The 23,115-nt window shown below is 29.2% G+C and overlaps 3 protein-coding genes across 11 annotated transcripts; all 3 read left to right on the top strand.

The window, feature by feature from the left end:
- The first annotated feature begins 1,169 nt into the window (after positions 1–1,169).
- Positions 1,170–4,839, top strand: LOC109810185 (DEA(D/H)-box RNA helicase family protein). The gene is made up of 7 exons (XM_020373587.3): positions 1,170–1,669; positions 1,741–1,935; positions 2,050–2,237; positions 2,993–3,206; positions 3,897–4,028; positions 4,123–4,298; positions 4,374–4,839. Exons 1-7 carry the CDS (start codon positions 1,256–1,258, stop codon positions 4,597–4,599), a joined length of 1,545 nt encoding a protein of 514 aa, XP_020229176.1. The 5' UTR covers positions 1,170–1,255; the 3' UTR covers positions 4,600–4,839.
- A 1,288-nt stretch (positions 4,840–6,127) lies between these two features.
- On the top strand, positions 6,128–10,457 carry FRS2 (FAR1-related sequence 2). Of its 8 annotated transcripts, none has more exons than XM_020373646.3 (9): positions 6,128–6,246; positions 7,052–9,167; positions 9,262–9,318; positions 9,422–9,490; positions 9,636–9,701; positions 9,788–9,850; positions 9,928–9,996; positions 10,077–10,151; positions 10,235–10,457. In XM_020373646.3, the coding sequence occupies exons 2-9, from the start codon at positions 7,092–7,094 to the stop codon at positions 10,289–10,291; spliced, it is 2,532 nt and encodes an 843-aa protein (XP_020229235.2). In that variant the 5' UTR covers positions 6,128–6,246; positions 7,052–7,091; the 3' UTR covers positions 10,292–10,457. The 8 variants fall into 8 exon arrangements, 4 of the variants coding, with proteins under 4 accessions (XP_020229235.2, XP_020229233.2, XP_020229236.2 ...); XM_020373644.3 differs by having other exon boundaries at positions 9,782–9,850; XM_020373647.3 differs by having other exon boundaries at positions 6,160–6,246; positions 7,168–9,167; positions 9,782–9,850.
- Positions 10,458–18,509: 8,052 nt separating this feature from the next.
- Positions 18,510–20,117, top strand: LOC109810242 (histone chaperone ASF1B). Of its 2 annotated transcripts, XM_020373662.3 has the most exons (4): positions 18,510–18,741; positions 19,182–19,238; positions 19,340–19,455; positions 19,544–20,117. In XM_020373662.3, the coding sequence occupies exons 1-4, from the start codon at positions 18,633–18,635 to the stop codon at positions 19,892–19,894; spliced, it is 633 nt and encodes a 210-aa protein (XP_020229251.1). In that variant the 5' UTR covers positions 18,510–18,632; the 3' UTR covers positions 19,895–20,117. The 2 variants fall into 2 exon arrangements, with proteins under 2 accessions (XP_020229251.1, XP_020229252.1); XM_020373663.2 differs by lacking the exon at positions 19,182–19,238 and having other exon boundaries at positions 18,514–18,741.
- Positions 20,118–23,115: the final 2,998 nt, after the last annotated feature.

The following is a 23,115-nucleotide window of genomic DNA, read 5'->3' as shown; positions in this document are numbered from 1 at the left end:
ACCACTTTGTTTTTTTTAAAAAAAAAATAAATTAAATAAATAACTGAATTACATGATATAACTCGCATGAAAATATCATATTTGGCTTGTCTAAAATGAATTACTTTAGATTATCATCTATAAAATTATAATAAGATTTTGTGATTTTATAAGACAATTTTTTGATTTAAAATATTTTATTTTTAATTTCTGAATGTATATTAAAGTAATGGAATTGATTAAATTGAGTTTATTTTGTGTACATTTTATCTAAAATTTTGATAGAATTATTTCGCTGGATTGAAATATGATCCAAACAAATTATGACAAGATATGTAATTAAATTAGGTCATCATTTGTTAATAAATATATTAATATCAATATTATATATAGGTAAATAGTATAATTAAAAAAGTGTAAAATTAAACTTTATATTATACATTTTAAAATGAATACTATATTGATTATATAAATATAGTTAAATGTTTCTTATTTATATATAAAAAGTAAATTTTAGTTTTGATATTTATTTAATCTTTATTTTCGTCTCTCTGGAATTTAATTCAGTGTTTGTAGTTGATGCAAAATAAGTAAATTTCAACTTTAGTGATTGCAAGTAATTTTTATTTTATGATTTTCATCTTTGAAAATTAAAAATTATTGTTTTTAATAAGTTTGATTGTTGATTTTTTAAGAAAAAGTGTTTTTTAATAAAATAAGTTTTTTTTTTGTTTTACTTTTATAACGTTTGTTTAAACTTCTATATTTTAAAATAGGTAATTTTCTATTTTTTTTAATAAAAAATCAATTCTCATCTACTTTTTAAATAATTATTTTTATATTTAAACGAAAATGATCAAAATAATATATATTGGTAAAGATAGGAAAGATATTGGATTAGGCTAAGATGATTCAAGGTATAATCTAATCTCATTCTAAAATCATATTGAGTGTAATTTTTAAAACTAAAAATTATTTAAAAAACAATTTTATTTAAACGGGATGGGGGAATTCAAGGTCACTCATTATATAATTTGTTTTAGAATTTCTTATTTTAATTTATTCGTGAATGAAAAATTGTGATATTTCTTCCATAGTTACTTATAAAAATGTCTCAAATATATTTGAATGTTTTACTTTAAAAGCATTTGCTGCAATAATTAGCAACTAAACATTAAATAGCTTTATCGAATGGAAAATTACATAGAGGCAACGTGGGACTGGTGGAATGTATTGAAATGAAACTTATCTTCAACGAAGAAACAGAGACAGAGAAATGGTGGTTGCGCAACTTTTTCCTTCTTCGAATGTGTTCCTCATCCACTCACAGTCACAGAGACGCATTCTCTCTTTCTCCGCCAATCAAGCACATGACACAACCGCAACCAATAACGCCGATAACGGTAACGATTCTCCCTTCTCAAGTTTCGGAAGACTCAAAGCCCACAAAGTCAAGACTCTGCTACACAGAAGCAAGGAGCAAAGACGCGGCGTTCAAGTTCAAGATGAAGATGTTGCCCCTAGACGTTCACGAGGAGGATGGGATACCATTCCCAAGTTTCCCCCACAAACCAAATCCCCCACTGACACCAACTTTTTCAGTCTCAAATCCTTTAAACAAATAGGCTGCACCGATTATATCATTCAATCCCTTCAAAAACTCTCCTTCACGCGCCCTTCCCATGTACAGGTATTAAAAAAATCATTACTTTAGGTTTTATGCTGTAATTCATGTAACTGTGAGTATGTATGTATGTATAGGCCATGGCATTTGCACCTGTTTTTAGAGGAAAGACTTGTGTCATTGCTGATCAAAGTGGTTCTGGAAAGACATTGGCTTATCTTGCGCCAATCATTCAGCGTCTTAGACAAGAAGAACTTGATGGGCGTAGTAAATCCTCTTCACAAGCTCCTAGAGTCCTTGTTTTGGCACCCACTGCTGAGTTAGCTTCTCAGGTCAAATGCTGCTTATGTTCTCAATGACAATCTATTTTATATATTTCGTGTTTCATCCCTTTGAGAGTGGTATAACTGTGTTGTCAATGTATTGGACCATGGCTTCCTTTGCAGGTCTTGGATAATTGTCGATCCTTGTCAAAATCTGGGGTTCCATTCAAATCTATGGTTGTTACAGGAGGTTTTCGACAGAGAACTCAACTGGAAAATCTACAGCAGGGAGTTGATGTCTTAATAGCTACACCTGGCCGTTTTTTGTTCCTCATAAATGAAGGCTTCTTGCAGTTAACAAATCTAAGATGGTAAACATTGGTCTCTTTTTGATCGAATTAATTTCTACCATTACAAATTTATACGTTGAATTTCTGTTTTATCATTAAACATGCAGGAGTGCAACTAATTCCCATTAGTATTTTATGAATTTGTAGACACAATGGGTAACAGTGAAATACAAGCCAGCATAACTTATTTCAGTTACTTGTACTAAATTGGTTCTTGGAATTGCTTGGTCTAGTTGCTGTAGACATATCTTTAACGAGGACATAATTTTGAATTTTCATTTAACTTTTGCTCCAAAATTGGTCATTGAGATTAAAACACGGCGAAATTGATTTCTGTTGCTGATTGATCTGCTGTCAGTATGTCATTAAGTGTCCAACATGTGGAAATTGATGTTGAAACTGCACTGATATCATATCAGGAATAAGGATATGGCTACTCAAAAAAGAGGAGCATTAAGTGATAAGATGATCCTGATGGTGTATTATCTGCTATTGGTTTAGAGTGAGTTAGGACGTTGTTAATCCAAATCAACAGTGAATAAACTCTTACTGTCCGTCAAATTCCAAGAATAAAGTTTAGTTTCTATGGTGTGAATATATATCAATTGAGATATCTGTCTTTCCTATTTTGATATTGTAACATGTTCCTGTTAAATGAATAAAAAAAGTATCAGGCTTCCATGCCCTTTCCTTCCTCACCGTGGTTGTCCAATTAGGATATTTTATCTGCGCACACCTATTGTGAAATTTATCTTAACTACAGCAATTTGTTGCAGTGCTGTGTTGGATGAGGTAGATATACTCTTTGGGGATGAGGACTTCGAAGTGGCTCTTCAATGCTTGATCAATTCTTCACCCGTTGACACACAGTATTTATTTGTGACTGCAACTTTACCAAAAAATATTTATAGCAAATTGGTCGAAGTTTTTCCAGATTGTGAAATGATTATGGGGCCTGGTATGCACCGAATAAGTTCTCGCCTTGAAGAGGTCAGGTTTCGGCTGTAACTTCCGTTTCCTTCTATTTCATTTTTCTTGGAGAGAAGACAGCATGACTGAGTATTTGTTAGGAACCCAAAATAAAAATATAGAAGAAAGAAAAGATTATTTATTGACCGAAAAGAACATGAGATAGGAGATGAATCTTTTTGTCTCCTCCGAGGGTTTCCCTTTTACAACAGAGCCAGTGCTCTATTCCCGCAAATTTACTAATCTCAATGCCCCTCCCCCTACCAAGTAACCTCCTTGTTATAGATATATGATGGACCTGACCCATGGTATCCTTCTAATTAATAACTACTTTAATTCTCTTTATTTTATGTCCTACCAGTATTAGAAAACATATACCCTGAATATGCTGACTGAATACAAGAAAATCCAATCCCTGTATTTGCTGACTTTAAGTATGAGAAACATAATCACTTTGTCTCCTATATGAGATTTAACAACAATATTACACCAAAGTCTTATTCCACGTACACGAAGTTTAAATTGAATTATATTTTATTCACTAGCTTTATATATATGTACTTTGCTTTGGACCATTGTATATGGAGCCATAGCTTGTAACAAATATAAAACTCGTATGAAACACCTGTATTATCTCTTCTTAGGGTGCTGCGATGTTTTGGTGCTTTACTATATTCTTAGGTTGTGATGATTATCTTCTCATTTGTTCAGATTGTAGTAGATTGCAGTGGAGAAGATGGACAAGAAAAAACTCCTGATACAGCATTTTTGAACAAGAAAGATGCACTTTTGCAACTTGTGGAGGAAAATCCTGTCCCAAGAACCATTGTGTTCTGCAACAAAGTATTGTACCTTCTTACTTTTGAGACTTCTAAATATTTTTTTTATGCAACTTTTGTCCTTTCATTTGGTATAATTATCCAAAAAAAATTTGCAGATTGAAACATGCAGAAAAGTTGAAAATTCGTTAAGGCGGTTTGATAGAAAAGGAAATCGCGTGCAAGTTCTACCCTTCCATGCTGCCATGACACAAGAATCACGACTTGCTAGTATGGAAGAGTTTACTAGTCCTCCATCAAAAGGAGTCTCCCAGATTATGATTTGCACGGACAGGTATTTTTATGTTAGTCAATTTTGAGTGGTTTTTATGTATCTGTTGCAACAATTGATTATGGTAAATTGTGACAGAGCATCACGGGGAATAGACTTTGCTGGAGTGGATCATGTCATGCTCTTTGACTTCCCACGTGATCCAAGTGAATATGTACGGCGTGTTGGAAGAACAGCCAGAGGTGCCAAGGGAGTGGGCAAGGCATTTATCTTTGTGGTTGGAAAGCAAGTATCCCTTGCACGCAAAATAATGGAAAGAAATCGAAAGGGTCATCCACTACATGATGTGCCTTCCGCTTATTAGTTGATGAAGTAGAAAGTTGGAGAATGGAGAGGTTGCTCTCAATTTTTTTGCTTTAACATGGCTAGGAGAGGTTGCAGCTGCTTAACCACCTTTCTCATCCCAAACTACCAACTTATTCAAAACAACTTCAGCGTCCATAGTTGGCATGTTAGTAACATAAGTAGGCAGAAGGTGGTTTGCAACACTTGTAGCAGATATCTCCGCTTTATAATATGAAATGAAATATTCATTTTTTACTTAGCTAGTTTTTGTATGCTTTTTTATCTGTCATAATTTATAAAATGCAATTTTTTTTCTCTCATTTAATTGTTAATGAAACTAGTAAGACAAGAAAAAAAAAAGAGTAAATAAATAAAGGTGAATTGGATCTCTGGACTAGTATAGGTTATTTTAGTTTCTAAGAAGTTATTCAGTCCATTATTTTAGTTGTCAGTTAGGTTAATAGACTTGGTTCATTCACATTTTTGAGTTTGGTATATTATTTATGATAGATTTTTTTAGCCTTTTAAAGTTTGCTGAAGTTACTTAAAATCTTATTTTATATTAATAATGTTAAATAGATTAATAAATTTAATTTTAAATAAACTAATAAATATATTTTTAAATATTACTTTGGGTCTTTTTTTATTTTTATGATAAAAAATAATTTATACTATTATTATTAAAATTTAGAGGTTAAAATGAAAATAATAAATTAACATAAGAGAGACAATTCATATATGTATAATTATATACTAATGTACATTTATGTACAGATTGGAATGAAAGAAAATAATTTTATTTATAAAAAAAATTAAAATATTCTCTATATCCCACTTAAAATATTTTAATAATCAATGATAAAGATGAATGAAAAAAACAAGTGAAGATACAGAACATAAAATATTTAAGTATAGTAAAAATGTCAAAAATATTAATAATTAATTTTTTATTATAAATTTATTTATTTAATTATATTATTAAAAATGTAATATATATATATATATATTATTTTTTATTATATCATACAAATAAATAGATTATCCTAACTTTTTTATAAACTCAAATCTAATCTTCTTTTTTTTAAATATAACTTTTTTAGAAGTTTAAATAAAATATTCTTATTTAAATAAATTAGGTTAAGTCATATGTCCTATTTAAAGTTTGACTTATTCTTATTCTTAAAAAAATAAGTTCATTTTCAATTTCACATGAATTGTTATCTCTGAAATTATAATCAAATTTTTAATTATTTTTCTAATAAAAGTATTTTTATAGATTTTTTATTTATTTTAATACATTATTTTAATATTTAATTTTAATATATTTTAAAAATTTTAATAATTTTATATTACAATATAAATTATTTATTATAAATCTAAAATATAATTTCTTATAGAATTTAGTTTTATAAAATAAAAATATATACCCTATATACTAAAAAAAATAGTTTTTTATATTTAAAAAAATTAATTAAAATATTTACTATAGATTTACTTAAAAAAAATCTCCAATAGCATTTTATTAATAAAAAAACAAATATATTTTTTTTTACTTAAGAAATAAGGTTCGAATATTGTTGAGTAGCAGAGCATCTTGTTCGGTTAGGTTACCTTCGGTTTTCTTCATCTTCTTCGCAATGGCGCTTTCTTCAATAACTCAGTTCCTGTACATACTTTCCCCGATCTCTCTTCTTTCAATTACGATTACTTCTCTTCTCTTTCTTCAAAATTTTCTTTTAATCACCATATGGGTTTTATTGTTTTCATGTTGAGATTAGAAGGTATCAAATTTTAGCTGACCCACTTCACAAGCCAAATGAACTATTCAAGCCTTATTTTTTATTAGCTTTTCAAGTAATTCACATGCTCTCATTCTGATAATGGTGTCTGATTATACACTTTGACTTTAGAGTCTTGCTACTATTACTTTTATTATGACATTTTAGTATTTCTTATTTTTACTACTTACGAATTAGTTTGAGATGTTGGTTGAACATGTTAATAGTACAAGGTGGGTTTATAGTATTATATATTTCGGGGATTAGTATGATTTTACTACATGTTAGTATATTACTTGGGAACATATACAATTTTGGGTAAGTGGAATTCTTGTCAAACTTATTTCCACTAGTCAATAATGTTGAAAGAGTGAATTTACTGACTTTATTAGTCATTTGAGTGGTTAATGAATATAAACAATCAAACATCAATATGGAAAATCAATAATAATTGAATATGGAATTTATAGTCATGATCTACTTTGTAATATGAAATTTAAATAATTAATTTGTTCACTAATCACTGTGAAATCTTGAAATTTTACATTTTCTGAAATATTGCATGTTTCTGTCTTCCTCATTATTGTGTGTTAAATATGATCATTTCATTTTTTTTTTGTCTTCACTCTTTGTTACACTTTGTCTTGATAAGCTTGTGGTTGTGGTTGCTTATTATTATTGACTCCATTTCAGATATTGTGATAGAAGTTCCTTCTCCTTTTGATAATGATCTATGTCCTCCATGGAGATTGATCTTGAATTACCTGTATGTGAGCATGAGAAGCTTAATGTTGGAAATGATGTTACAGATACAGCATGTGATATGCATATTGAAGAGCAAAGCATTAATCCTTCCTCAATGACTGAACATTGTAAGGAAGCTTTAGGTGAAAATGCTTTATTTTTCCAGGATCAGGTGGATTTGAATTCCAATCAAGTGGATGCTATTGGTAAATTTCCCTTTAAAGAACCACAGAATGGTTTGGAATTTGAATCCAAGGAGGCTGCCTATTCTTTCTACAGAGAATATGCTCGCTCAGTGGGATTTGGCATCACGATAAAAGCCAGTCGACGCTCAAAAAAGTCTGGTAAATTTATTGATATTAAAATTGTTTGTTCCAGATTTGGAAGTAAGCGTGAGTCCAGTACAGCGGTTAATCCACGACCATGTACAAAGACAGACTGTAAGGCTAGCATGCATATGAAGAAGAAGCTAGATGGTAACTGGATCATATACAATTTTGTAAAAGATCACAATCATGAGATCTGTCCAGATGATTTTTTCAGGGGACGTAGCAAACAAACAAATAATGTAGCTTGTCAGAAGAAGGGTATGCAATTGGCTCTAGATGAGGGAGATATGCAGTTGATGATTGAATACTTAGTGTCTATGCAGTGTGAAAACCCCAACTTCTTCTATGCAATAGACCTGGATCAGAATAGACATTTGAGAACTGTATTTTGGGTTGACTCAAAAGGAAGACTTGATTATCAAAACTTCCATGATATTGTGTTGATCGACACTTTTTACCTGAAAAACAGATATAAAATTCCTTTTGTTCCTTTTGTCGGAGTCAACCATCACTTCCAGTACATTTTACTTGGATGTGCACTAGTTGGGGAGGAGACTGTTTCAGCTTTTATATGGTTAATGCGAGCATGGCTTAAAGCAATGGGTAACCTACCTCCAAAGGTGATTATCACAGACCAAGAGCAATGCTTGAAAGAAGCTGTCGTGGAAGTGTTTCCAGATAAACGTCATTGTTTCTGTCTATCACAAATTTTGTGTAAAATCACCAAGAATTTGGATTATATCATAGATCAAAATAATAATTTTATGGAAAAATTTGACAAATGCGTTCATAATTCCTGTTCACATGAGCAGTTTGAAAAGAGATGGTGGAAACTGATCAATAGATTTGAACTAGAGGATGATGAATGCGTTCAGTCATTGTATGAAGACCGTAAAAAGTGGGTGCCTACATACATGCGAGACGTTTCTTTGGCTGGGTTATCAACAACTGTAAGGTCTGAAAGTATTTCATCATCCTTTGACAAGTACATTTGTGTTGATTCTACCTTTAAGGAGTTTATTGAACAGCATAAAGTTTTCTCTACAGACAGTTTTGAGATGGAAGCGAAAGCTGATTCTGAAACAAGACAAAAGAAACCTGCATTAAGATCTTTATCACCTTTTGAGAAGCAGCTCTCTACAATTTATACATTTGTCATATTTGGAAAATTTCAATTGGAGATATTAGGAATGATGTCTTGTCATCTCCAGAAAGAAACAGAAGACAGGGCAAGTGTAACATTTCTTGTTGATGATTTTGAGAAGCAGAAGAAGTTTATTGTTTCTTGGAATGAAGCAGATTTGGATGTCTGTTGTTCATGTTGTTTATTTCAATACAAAGGTTTTCTATGTAGACATGCAATACTTGTTCTTCAAAAGTCTGGCATAACCAACATCCCATCCCGTTATATTTTAAAACGTTGGGCAAAAGATGCAAAGGCCAATCGATTTGCTGGTGACATAAGTACCAGGACTTCTAATAGAGTTCAACGTTTTAATGACCTTTGTAGGCGGGCAATTATATTAAGTGAACTTGGGTCTTTATCTGAAGATACTTACCGTGTTGCATCTCAGGCATTGGAAGAAGTCTATAAACAATGTGTGAATGCAAACAATTCTGCTGGAAGCACTTTAGAGCCCAACAAGATGGCTCTCAATGGTTTTGATGTTGAAGAGAAAAATTATGGCTGCCACAGGGCAAAACCTACCAAGAAAAGAAAGTCGTTTAATAAAAGGGTTAGTTGATGATCAACTAATATGGTGTTGCTAGAACTTGTTTTGACTTTGTAGTAAGTTGTGGGCATTCTTAAACAGATTTTGTATACTACAGGAATGCTCTGATTCAGAAAGAATCAATATCAAGATGCTGGACGATTTCCAAAAGCGGGTTTGTCACTTGTTACTTTTTTGGCCTTGTCTTATATGAATAAATCTTGGAGCTCTTATATTGCTCATACTTTGTAGGATCTTCAGTGGTCTTTTATGTGCAGGAACAGAGAAATTCGAGAGAACCCAACTTCGATAATTGTTACATATCTCAGCAGGACATGCAAACTGTGGTATATATTTCTGATTCCATGATTGTCCAAAAAAGTATTTAGTCATAGTACCCTAAAAGTGAAATTTTTTTTTTTTTAATGTTTATTCTCCTTTATTTGTTATTTTATTCTTTTGGGTACATAAGATAAGATTTTGTTCTCACAGGACTTAGATTCTAGAGCTTCAACTCTTGATGGCTATTATGGGGCTCAACAGAATGTGCTTGAAGACGTATTCTCTAGTCTTCTCTGTACCTTTTTCTTTTATAGTTGGATAGTGTATAAATTAATTGCCGTTTGTACATTTTAAAGGCGCAGATGAACTCAGTTTCTGTCGTGCATGATGGCTATTATAGCAGTCAACTGGCCATTCTAGGGCTGGTAGGGCACATGTACTTTCTCCTAGGCTCTTTTTTTGAGAGATGTTTATGGATCTGATATTTTGTTTCAATCTTCAGGGGCAAATGCCTTCCGTGTCAAGCCGTGGTCCACATTATGGGATGCAGCACAGCATACAAGGACCGATAGTGGGTTATGGTTCACATTTTGAAACTATATGACTTAAATTTTTTAAATCAAAGATAATTAGCTTCAGTTTTTTTTTCAGCTTCAAGGACAGCTCACTTTCAGAACGCCAACAGTGCAAGGGTGTTTTGACCTTCAAGATAGTATAGAACTTATGGTAATGCACTTGCATGACTCAGTTCTAATTTGCATTTTAGTTTGCATTGCAAAGTAAATTCACGAGATATGATTTTGCTTCAGGAACAACCTATTAGGGCCTCACAGTCCCATGGCATTACATCAAAGCAAAGCAACTAGATGTTGATAAATCACTTTCCTGATAGCTGGAAGAATACTGTTTCTTTCTATGTCAGATTATAACGCTATATGTATATAGGTAATATGTGTTAAAGCTCTTTTTGCCTGGGAAGTAGGGGAAAATTGCACTCTTGACCAAAAAATGAGAAAAAGATAGCTTCTACTATAGTGTCTACCAAAAATCTTGCACTTAGCTTTGTCATAAAAAGCTAGTTTGGTAGATTAAAACAACCCACACAAAGAGTAACGGCTCTAAGAACAAAGCATCTACTTGTGAGTGATTCTAAATTTCTAATGGTGGTGTGCGAAATGCAACTGCACAGCGTTCTGAAGCATAAACCCTAAACCTTACGTACCATATCCGATTGAGAATTAGAAATGAATGGGGAGGTATGTCAAGAATTAAGTGCATGCACAACAATTGCATAATAAAATAAATTTTTATTCCCACGATTCCATGAAATAGAGTAATCAAGTACCAGATGTTACAGCAAGAAGAGGAAGTGCTTATAACGATTGCATATTCGTGTTTTTGGATTGCTGTTGGAAAAGTTCAAACTATGATTTGGTAAAAGCTTGTCTATGATTGATTAGGGGTGGGCAAAATGAACTGAATTTATAAAAATTATACTGAACTTAAAAGTAATTTTCATGAACTGAACTAAACTAAATATTAGTTGAGACGAACTGAACTGAACTATTTTTTTGTATCATTGAACTGAACTTAACTATATTATAAAAACTTGAACTGAACTGCAATTTAAACTGCACTAAACTGTTATGATATTTTGAATTGAACAATTTTGACTCATTGATTTATCAAAATAGGGCACATTTGCCAACTTTACTTTATTTTTCATTTTATTTAAATTTTTCAAAGAAAAAAATATAAAAGTAAGTCAAACAAACTTAGTGAATTTTAAGCCTAAAAATAAGTAGTCTAACATAACTCAATTGATCCGTTAGTTCGACAAAATTGATATAATTTTTTTTTCATCATTTTTTTTCTAAAGTTTTGGTTATTAATCTATCGAGTTAATCCATTAAGACATAACATGTTAGACACATTTAATTTTTATCCTTTTATAAAAATAGTTTAATTTTTATAATTCAGTTTAGTTTTATAGTTCAGTACAGTTAACTTTTCAACAGTTCAGTTTAGTTTTTTTTTAAACAGTTCAGTTTTTTTACAAACAGTTCAGCTTTTTATAATACAGTTCAGTTCATCACCAGTTCAGTTTAGTTCAGTTTTTTTTTGCCCGTCCCATTGATAACTTTTATCCAATTCATGGTTTAAAGGTTTCCAACTAAAATCCTAGAATTTGACTGTGGCAAGGTCATTGTGATGTTTCCTATATAAATATAACTTCACATGTCGTGTTTGCAATCATGCACACCCTTTCCTTGATGAACAATAAGTGTGGGTCTGTGACTAAGGATGACAAATATATTCGTACCCACGGGTAATACCCGAACCTGTCCCGACTTTGACAGGAAATACCCGGTTTGACCGGGTATGGAAACGGGTACGGGTAAAACCCGATATATTAAATCGGGTACGGGTACGGGTATGTACTTACCCGCCCCGTACCCGTCCTCGTTCCTATTTTTAATTTAATACTCACTTTTAATTTAATTATATTAAAGAATTTTAATATTTTTTTATGTGTGATTATTTATTATAATATGAGATAAAGAAATAACCTAATTATAATTATAATATAATTAAAAAAAATATTTTAAAAATATTATATTTAAAAAAAAATAAAAATTTTTGACGGGTACGGGTACGGGTATACCCGATACCCGACAGGAACGGGGATGGGGATGAAAATCACATACCCGACGGGTACGGGTACGGGGACGGGGATGGATTTGCCTCGCGAGGACGGGGACGGGTATCATAAAACCCGTACCCGTCCCGCCCCGTTGTCATCTCTATCTGTGTCCCGACAAATAATGAGAGGTTCATTACTTCATTATTTCTACGCATGTTTTTTCTAATATTTTGGTTGAGCTGTTTTTAATCCGAAAAGTACCATTTGTTAATGGTAAGAAAATTTATTAAACAAAATATACATTAAGCCCAAAAGCACCATTTACTCTCTTGACTAGTACCAATAAAATAAAATAAAATAAAATGAAACAGTGGATTCAACAGTTAAAAGTAGGTAACCAAGCACCAAAATTAATATTTGTATTGAATTTGAAAGTTATAATTGTAAATGAGTAATTTAAGAAAATGGTATTCAACAATTTAGTAGGTTGTTTTATTTGCATCAATTTTATTATAATCTTAATATTCATCATTAGCTTGTCATGATTATTGCTCTCCAGTTTTTTCACCTGAATTTCCACATTATAAAGAAATTGAATTCGATGATTACCATATTAGATGTATTATATTATTTTGCTTAATTTCTATATATATATATATATATTATTTTTTATTTTTTATTTTTATTTTTTTATTTTTTGCTTTGAAGTGGCTGATAATATTAATTTTTTTATGAAGTTCATCTTACATAAGCAATTTTGTTTTATCAATAATAAAAAAATACAAGCGATTTCTCTGACCACTAACGGACTGTAGTGGTTCTTATACAAACGATTAACATGGGCTATTTATTTAATTATATTTTTATCCATTTAATTTAAATTACAAGCAATTTTAGGTTTTTCTAATTTTAAAACTGAACAAAATTGGTTCCCGTTGATTTTTCTTACTTAAAACTCTCATATTGTTATTTTTTACACAAAATCTTCATTAAAACCGATTAACTAAAAGAAAAAAAATAATCTCATTTTATCGAAAGAATATCATGTTTTTGTTAAATTTTGTTAAAAAAATAAAATTATTTAATATCTTAAAAGCCTTCAATTATTTGAATAAAAAAATAATAATTTGAGGGTTTTAGACTTTGGTACAAGAAAGAAAATTAAATATGTTTAAGCTTGAAAAAAAAAATATAATTAGTAACAAAAGAGTTTAGCTCAATTGGCTGTAAACACTTTGGTGCCAACGAATCCCATATATCAAAAATGAAAAACATAATTAGTTAAAAAAAATTAAAAATCATAATTGTAAATAATTTAAATTAAAATGACAAATTTAATTAAATCTAGATTTTAAATATTTAAGAAAAATGATCCTTTTAATCATGAAATATTAAGTGCAAATAAAAGTGGATAGAATTGATTTTGAATCATTAGAACATAATAATAACAAATAATTAAATTAATCTCAATTACAAATTTTTTATATTGGAACATGAACATGTAAGAAAATATTATCAAAATTTTAGTGACACTCATTATAACATTTTCTTATTATTACTCTTTCTAATATTGATTTAAAATCATAAATGCGAGTGAGTTTTATTATTAAATTAGTTGAGAGACTTATTAAATGAGACATAAAACTAAAAAAATTATAATTTTTAATAAATTTTTGTAAATAATAAAAAGAGTCTTAGTAAAATAATTTCATTAAGTTTTCTCAAGCATCATCAAACTTAATTAGTATCTTCACTTACATCTTCCTTTTTAGCCAACATTTTCACACAACAATTACCCTCTCTCTCTCAACATTTGCTTGAGATCCAAGGCCAGCTTCAAATATCTAGAATCAAATATGTATTTTGGTGAAAAATATAATAACTAAATTATGTGATATTCTAAGTTATCTTAATTCTTAAACTATTGACGAAAAAATATTTTCTAATATATTATGCATATCAAAATAAAATTAACTTTTATTATCAATAAATAAAGGACTCTATTATTATTAATATATAAAATGTAACACCAACACTCTTATTTGTGTCTTTTCTATTTATTTATTTTCTTGCATGATTTAAGTAAGAAATTTTATATAAGAATTTGAAATTTTTAAGAAATATAAATGTGCTCAGAATAATAAATACTAGTTAATATTTATTCTATTTTTGAATCTAAGTTTAGAAAATAACAAGATGATAAGATTGTTCTTAATTAATTATATATTCTCAAATAACAATTTTTAAAAATATTATGCATTATATTCTTAAGTGTAAAATAATTTAATAGACAAATAGATATTATTGATTTATGAATTATTTAAGATTAAATTATTTAGTTAACCTTAATTTTATTTTCAAGATGAATACTAAAATAACACTCTTTAATCTATGAGAAAAATAAGAAATAATAATTAGGTAAATTAAAATTTTATTTCAAAATTTAATTAAACTTAATAATTAACAATGGATTAATTATATATATATATATATGAATTCATGTGTAATAATAATAATAATAATAATAATAATAAATTATGATCATGTTTGCACGTAAAAATTATACAAATAAAACTAATGCAATTAAGAAAAATGAAAAACAGGAAATGCGTATATTTATATTATAAGGAAATGGTTTGCGAAGATGAAGTAATAGAACTGACATGACATGATTTACATCAGACCTTTCTGTTTAAATAAAAAGACAAAGTGATAATAAAAATCTAAAAGAATCCTAAAAAAGATTTACATGAGTAAAATGTGTTGTGACTTTTTTTCAAACAGTCAAATTACCTACCCTATTTTAGTTTAAATATTCATGGAGGAACTAAATTATAATCTCTCACGGAAGTAAAAGAAAAGCTATACTACTGTTCAGCTCTCATTGTTGTTACTGCATTAGAGATTTAGAGGTAAGGGACAGAGGATATTTAATTTCATTTTTGTTTCACAAAGAGTTCAAAGGATTGAGATTTATCCCCTCAAATTCCTTTTTAAGTTTTGTTTGAATATAATTGTATTTTGCTATGATTTTCTTTATACTTGATCTTATATTGTGATAAATATATCCTGATTTTCAATTATCACAATGCTATAAACTGAATTCAAAATATAGACTAAGAACGTGTTTGCAACTTATAGTGGGTAGTATTGTTTACTTATAAATATGAAGAAAAAATATGATAATGTATATGATAATATTTATTTAGAAAATTAACTTTCTATAAGTAATAATAATGTCTTGAAAACTAAGAATTCTGTAATATTTAGATTATATTATATTATATATAATTATAATAGTTACAGTAAGATTAAAATTTAGATTATATGGTGAATATATTTTTGTTAGATTTTTCAATGTTCCATATTTTATATATTAAATAATTATAATTATTATTATACATATATATTAATATATTAAATTATGAATAGTAATTTTTTTAAATTTTGTGTGAGACAAATAAATAAAGATATATATATATATATATATATATATATATATATATTAAATTAGTAAATGAATTCATAACTCTTAAATATAATGTAGTAATAAATATTGATGAAAAACTATCGAATCTGTTACACACTTAGGTTTTGGAATACATGATAGAAAATTATCTAAAATAATTATAATAGAGTTTCGTTAACAGTAATTTGTAATAGAGAAAGTATTATCCTTACGACTATATATAATATTAATGATAAATCAAATAAAAATTATAATATTTTTTTGATGTTTTAGAAAATAGTAATAATTATTATATTAATTTTATAGATTAAATGAGAAATAAAATCTTTTGACATAAAATTTTATACAATAATAAATATTTATTTTAATCTAAATATTGATCACCAAAATACATAAATAATTTAAAGTAAAAAAATATATAATTAGGTTGAAGTTTAAACTATAATTATATTTCAATTTTTGATTAAATTAGGATCATGAAGATACATGTTATTATGATTGAATTTTGATGTTTGATTGATCATACCTCTTATAGGTATTTGTGAGAAGTACCATGTTACAAAGGAAATTTTGTCAAAAATTTTAAAAATATTTATGAGTTAATGAGGCCTTAGATTATAAGTTTAGAGTATTTAATGGTAAACCATGTATAGAAGGCATGTGTTCAAGGAAGTTTAGTAAGTCACACTTTGGTATACTATGGGATGAAGGCAGAGATCACTATAAAGGTCTATAGGGTATGGTATCAAGGGGTGAGACTCCTAGTGGTTAGGCTAGCTACCTTGAAATTGTTGTATTTTTGAGTGATATTTCAAAAAGGTTAATATGTTTATTTAATTATAAAAATATTTTAAATTAATTATGCTTTATTAAATAAATATTTTAATTAAAATTAGTCTTGTTGACTTGGTCTTATCTTATATTTTGACTTGGTTTTTAAGAGATAATATATTTTATCTTATGATTTGGTCAAAGGTAATTTTGAGAAACAACTTCTCTTCATTATAAATATGACATACAGAAGATTTTGAGCAGATATCTCCACACACATCTTTTCTTGATTATATCATGAGTTTCATGGGTTATTCTCACTTAAGAAAACTTGTTAGTTCTGTTTCCTCAATTATTAATTAGGAAGAACCTGTTATATCCTGGGGGACTTGCACATCATGCGGATAAGTTCTTAAGGATAGTGCTATCACACGTCTCAGGTTATTATTAATTTTTGTGATTGTATAATTTCCATATCAGATAGAGAATTCCTATCCGTGATGAATGTGAAGATGGACAACAATGTACAACAGAAACCAAGACAATCATGTAATTTGACTTGATAACCCTAACACCTACTTAATATTATTAAGATTGGTTAAGCATATACCCCAAGTGAAGCCTTGTGCTAAATTGTTGGGAAAAAAAATAATGATAAAGATGGTACTATTATGAGGGGGATATGAGATTCCAATCAATTCCCAAAATAAATAAAATACTTGATGATGATTATCAAGTGAGGTATGGATCCATACAAGTTTAGACTATCTTACAATAACTTGGGTTAAATCCTAGGAGCCCTTGCACACATAATATTAGTTAATTGATTGATTGTAATTAATTGCTTAGGTATACCCTATGAACTATAATCACCTCACTTCTTTCTTTTCTTTTCCTTCCATGTATGTGAGACGAATTCATGATTAGCAGTCAACACTAATGGAGGACACTCCTATGATGGGGAGATTTTTCCTACAGTTCAATAACCACAATTACTAGACCCATGATAACTTTTTTAAGGATGTCACTTTTAAAGGGTTGGTGTCATTTCAATTCCTATTTATAGACCATCAAGTTAGGATGTAACCTGCCATCTTGGCCATTTCATTGATATTGACACTACCACCTGCTCCTAGATATGTTAGAGTTGACTCATCACCTTTATCCTTCGATTCATCATCTCTTGACACTTTTGATAATGAGCAAGCAATTCCAATGATTCAACTTTATAAGCAAATGGATTCCATGCTCTTTCACCTCCACATGTACTAGATTTGAGGCATCACTTGCCCAGTGAATAATTTGATGATGGAGAGTATGATATTGAAGATGATGATTCAAATATTGAGGAGGAATCAAATCTTGAGGAAGACCTCACAGAGTGACATGCATGACTAGCTGACTTTAGAGTAGTGGAATGAGAGTATATATTTGGTTGCTTTGACATATATACCCTTATATTTTGTTTGTTTATAATGGGGTAGTGAAAAACTTTTTGTACGTGTATATCTTTCTAATGTTAGTAAGTATAATTTTTTATAGAAAAAAAAAATGTTGATGAGTTGTAAAGCATGATCTAAGAATATGTTTGTGACATTGTATGATGATGTATGACTTAACTAATAATGCATTTATATTTATATCTATATGACGTTTATTCTATAATAAATTTATTTTAATTTCATACTAATACACTACAAAATTAATTTTTAATAACAATGTTCTTTTTAAATATATTCATAATAATAATAATAATAATAATAATAAAGCACTTAGATTTTTTAAAATTAGTTATTTTAGTTCATCTTTAATCATTTAAATAAATTTAACATGTCATACTAATATTGTTTAACTTGTCAAGGTGTCGCATAAAATGTAATGCATAAACCAAAAAGTTTAATAAACATGTAAATCAAGGAGTTTAATGTTAAAAATATGCTGATAAATTAGTTAATTAAGTTAATAATATTAAATTTATTTTAAAATTTAATTTTTTTAAATTTAGTCTTATCTTTTAGGATAAATTGGGAATTTTTTTAATATAATTTACGCAAATAGTAATAATAATTTAACATGTAGTTACAGTTACACAAAGGTGAGGGAGTAAATTAGGAATAGTTAATTAATTTAGCTTATAAGAAATGAATAAATATTTATGTGGTAAAGGTTAGCGTGGGGGGTTTGTGTAATAAATAGTGTGGGTTTGGGTATTGGGATGTGATGCTGATGAGTGAGGCGAGGTGTTTTTCCTCTTCAAACACGCTCCCGCCAAAGACACGAAGGTGCGTTTGTGGTGTTTTTGCTGTTTGGAAGAAGCAAAGGGATGAGTGCTGTGAACATCACCAACGTCACCGTCCTCGACAACCCTGCTTCCTTTCTCACTCCCTTTCAGTTCGAGATTTCCTACGAGTGTCTCGCCGCTCTCAAAGACGGTAACTTCTTCTTTCTTCTTTTTAGGGTTTCACTTTCCATTCTAATGCCTTCTACTTTACATTAGGATTAGGGTTTATGTTTTCAGCCCCTCTCTGTATACAGATCTTTGCCACGCCTCCTGCTTTCTCTTTTCTCTGCATTCTCTTAAACCCACTCCCAGGGTTTTTCTTCTTATAATCTGTGGAATCCCCAATTTACCCTAAAACTCCCCTCCTCTAATTTAACAATTAAAAGTTTGCTTATCCATATCACTCATGATTGGATGTGGATCCATACTACAATTTTTCTCTCTTTTCGATACAGCCTTTGACCTTGTTCTCGAGTGAAATCACTTTTTTTCAAATTTTAGTTGAGGACTTCACTTTTGTCCTCCTGAATTATTCACCACATTGTATATGTGAAAACCCATTGAAAATATTTTCTTCTGAGTGGTTTTCAGGGAACGAACATAATCCAAATTATCATGGCACATTTGGGTCTAAAAGTTGTAATAAAGGCTAGTTTTTTTTTTTTTTTTTCATATCATCTTCACTTTAGTTTTACTCCCTCATCATCTTCACTAAATGTTTGGTAATGTATGTTGGCTGTTGGGTACAGATTTGGAATGGAAGCTCATATATGTTGGATCTGCTGAGGATGAGACCTATGATCAATTATTAGAGAGCGTCCTTGTTGGTCCCGTCAATGTTGGGAACTATCGCTTTGTTTTACAGGCAAGCTTTTTGAATACTAATCTTTTGAATGCTGTGTAACATGCAATTGCTCATACGCTCAACTTTTTAAATGCCGTTCGGATTGCAGGCAGATCCACCAGATCCATCAAAAATTCGTGAAGAAGATATAATTGGTGTCACGGTGCTTCTGTTGACATGCTCTTATCTGGGTCAGGAATTTATTCGTGTTGGCTATTATGTGAACAATGATTATGATGATGAGCAGCTGAGAGAAGAACCTCCACCAAAGGTTTTAATTGATAGGGTTCAAAGGAACATTTTGTCCGATAAACCAAGGGTCACAAAGTTCCCCATCAATTTCCACCCTGAGAACAACGAAAATGAAGAGCAACCCCCTACATCTGAGCACCCATCTGAAACTGGAGAAGATCCACTTGCCTTAGTTGATCGTGATCCTCCAGATGAGAAGGGTTCTTAACATTTTGTAGGTATACAGACCTTTCAATTCCTAAATCTCCAACATTACATTCACTGTATGGGTTATGATGCCGCTTTTGTGAATCTCTGTTCGATGATGTGAATGAGATTTGAGTTCTTTTGGGAGTAGGGGCCATGTAGCACTAGGTTCAAAATGTTTGTAATGTATGAAAACAAGTTTCTTTGAATGAAGTTTTGCAATGCAAACCCGACTTTATGGATTATCACAGTTTCAGAAATCACGATCTTTATGATTTGTAATAGCTAAGGTTTCACTGTAAGCTCTAGGTCATTTTTACCTTCTTTTTCTATTCAGTTGATCTGTGATTTTTTGCTTAATAATATAATGACTAGGGCTGGCAATAGGCCGAGGAGGGTGAACCTTGGGCACAACGGTAAGATTGTTGCCTTGGGGTGTAAAGGTCACATGTTGAAAATCTTTGAAATTGCCTCTTCCTTTGCAAGGATAAGGCTGTATATATTTATCACCCCATTAGGAAGCCTTGTGCATTGGGACAGCATTTAATAAAATGACTTGGCAATAGACTGAGGCTCTGCTTATTGTGGCTGATCATGGATTGGGTTATTCGGCCAACTTGATCTGGCTCGACCCAAACTAAAAACATAACGTTTTTGCAAGTTAAGTAACCAGAATTTGAATTTTTACATGTTTGACAAAGTTCAGTGTATGACATCTCTAATGGCTCACTCCACTTTTTGGTTCTCAATTCGCTTTTGGTGGGTCTTTATTATGCCACATAATATTTAGGAATTGTAGTAATTTTTATTTCAATGATGAACCTATTTAAGAACATAGAGTAGGTCTCACATCTTACCTCATCTTTATATATATATATATATTTAAACTTATATGTTTCAAGATAACTCGTCTTAATTTTGAAACAGTAAATCTATAAAAATAATATATTTCGATAATTTTTTTTATCACAACAATTAAAACTTTTCATTAAATGCTCGTACCATCTCGTTGAGGCATTGAGATGATGTTGACTAATGTAACATGGTATAAATATCATTTATGAGGTAGTATTTCATATTACATTACATATATTCATAGTAAAGTGTAAAATGGGAGTTTTTCAATCCAAAATGTCATCAAACAAATTAGATTGGTTTAGCATGGTAAAATCATTGTTTGAAGTCATAATGACAAAAGATGTATTTTAATTTTTATAACAAGTCTAGTGATCAGGGGCCTTTGGAACCTTGGGCTGCAAAAAAGTTATACTTATACATATAAATATTTATGTATAAAGTTATTCTAATAGGAAAAAATATACAAATAATTTTTTTAATGTTTTATATTCTATTTTTTTTAATAACTTCTTTCTCTATTTTCTTTTCCTTTCTATATCTTATATTTTCTTTCTCTCCCCTTCATATTTCTCTCATTACTAATTTCCCAAATATTTTTTAAAGCCTCTGTATTTTTATAAATATTTCTTGATAACAAATAAATTAAAAATCATTTCATTATGGTATTTTTTTAAGCAGGGAATGTATGATTCTTATTGTTATAATATTAAGAATTAAATTTTGCTTTAACAAAATTCGGGGGTCAACTTTATTTTTAAAATGTTAAACATGATATCCAACTACAATATAGAATTCCTATCATTAGAATTGCTTATTTGAATTTAAAAAATTAAATTTATTTCTCCTATCACAACATTATGGTCTTATAATTTTTGTTTAATTTTGATAATTTTGATTTTCATAACATGTAACCAATTACTATAAATATTTTAATTTTAATTAAATTTAATATATTAATTTAAAATTACAATTTATTTTGAATAAAATAAGTTTTAGTTCTTGAACTTATGTAAATTTTTATTTTTAGTCTCTAAACAAATTTTATTTGGTTTTAGTTTCCAAAAAATTTCTTCATGAGCTAAAAATCTTGATGTCATAGACAAAATATGTTAATAAGACAAATAGTTTAAGAATTAAAAGATTTATTTGTTTTGATTTTTGATTTTGATTTTGATTTTTTTCCCAATTCGAACTTAATTGTTCCAATTAAGGTTGAGTTAGTTTGATTTGAATCATTAGATTATGCTGAATATTTTTATTTGATATGAATTTTTTTATTTTATATTAATGTAAGGTAAAAGAATTTCTTGTATTTTAACGACTAAATATTTATTTTAAGATCTTTATAATATGGTGGTACTCATAAAATTTGTTTTCCAAAATTATTTTCATATGATATAAATCTAAAAATAAAATAAATATGATAAATTTACTCATATTATTAATTAAAATATACGACTTGAAAAGTAAGATTTTGCTTACTTTTTTAATTGGACATCTTGTGAGTATATAGACATGTTCGTAAGTTTGTGGACATCACAAATAATAGGTCATGATTATTTTTAATCTGCATAATAATAAGAACCTTTTAGGTTCAGCCAATGAAATTTGCAGGTTTAACTTCCAAAGCTCGCAGACTACCCACTTCATTATAGGGGTAATGATAGATGTATTTGGATAAATGTTTGATGTTTATTTTTAAGATATAAATTAAAACTTTGATATTTGATTGTCTATTTAGATTTTTATGTTTGATTAATGGTTGATATGTTTGGACCTGTCAATTTAAAAAACATTGAGATTGATGTTTTTTAAGACTCAATTTTAAAGACATTAAGATAGCAAGACTTTGGGCCCGTTTATTTTGCAAACCAAACTTCTCAAACTTTAAAAACGTGAACTTTATAGAGGACTGATTTGTATACTTATCTCCATCTTCTATATACATAAATTAAAATAATCATTTTGAACAAAAGTGTTCTTAAAACTTTTAATTTAATAGAAACATTGTTTTTTTAACATTTTTCTTAACCCGTTATTTTTATTAATCCATCATTTTCATCTTTTAATTCTAAATTGAATTTTAATATTTATATATTGAAAAATATTTATTCATTATAAAATTTAATTATATAAATATTAATAATACACTTTTTTAACACATTTCTTCAAATATATTTTTAGTTAAAAATTTATTGAAAATTATAAATTTGTTTAATAACATGAACTTTTGTGGAAATGGAGTATTGTAGAAAGTTGAATAGTGTGGGAAGTTGGAATCGTTTTGCCTGGCTTCAGCAAAAGTTAAGTGTTAAGGTCCTACTACACTCATGGATGTCAGTGGGAGAAAAGTGAGCTCTGGAATCGAGCTGCTTCGAGTATGGA

The sequence above is a fragment of the Cajanus cajan genome, chromosome 4, assembly GCF_000230855.2.
Source record: "Cajanus cajan strain Asha chromosome 4, NIPB_CcT2T_4, whole genome shotgun sequence".
Classification (NCBI taxonomy): domain Eukaryota; kingdom Viridiplantae; phylum Streptophyta; class Magnoliopsida; order Fabales; family Fabaceae; genus Cajanus; species Cajanus cajan.
This window is presented reverse-complemented; position numbering and strand designations above follow the sequence as displayed.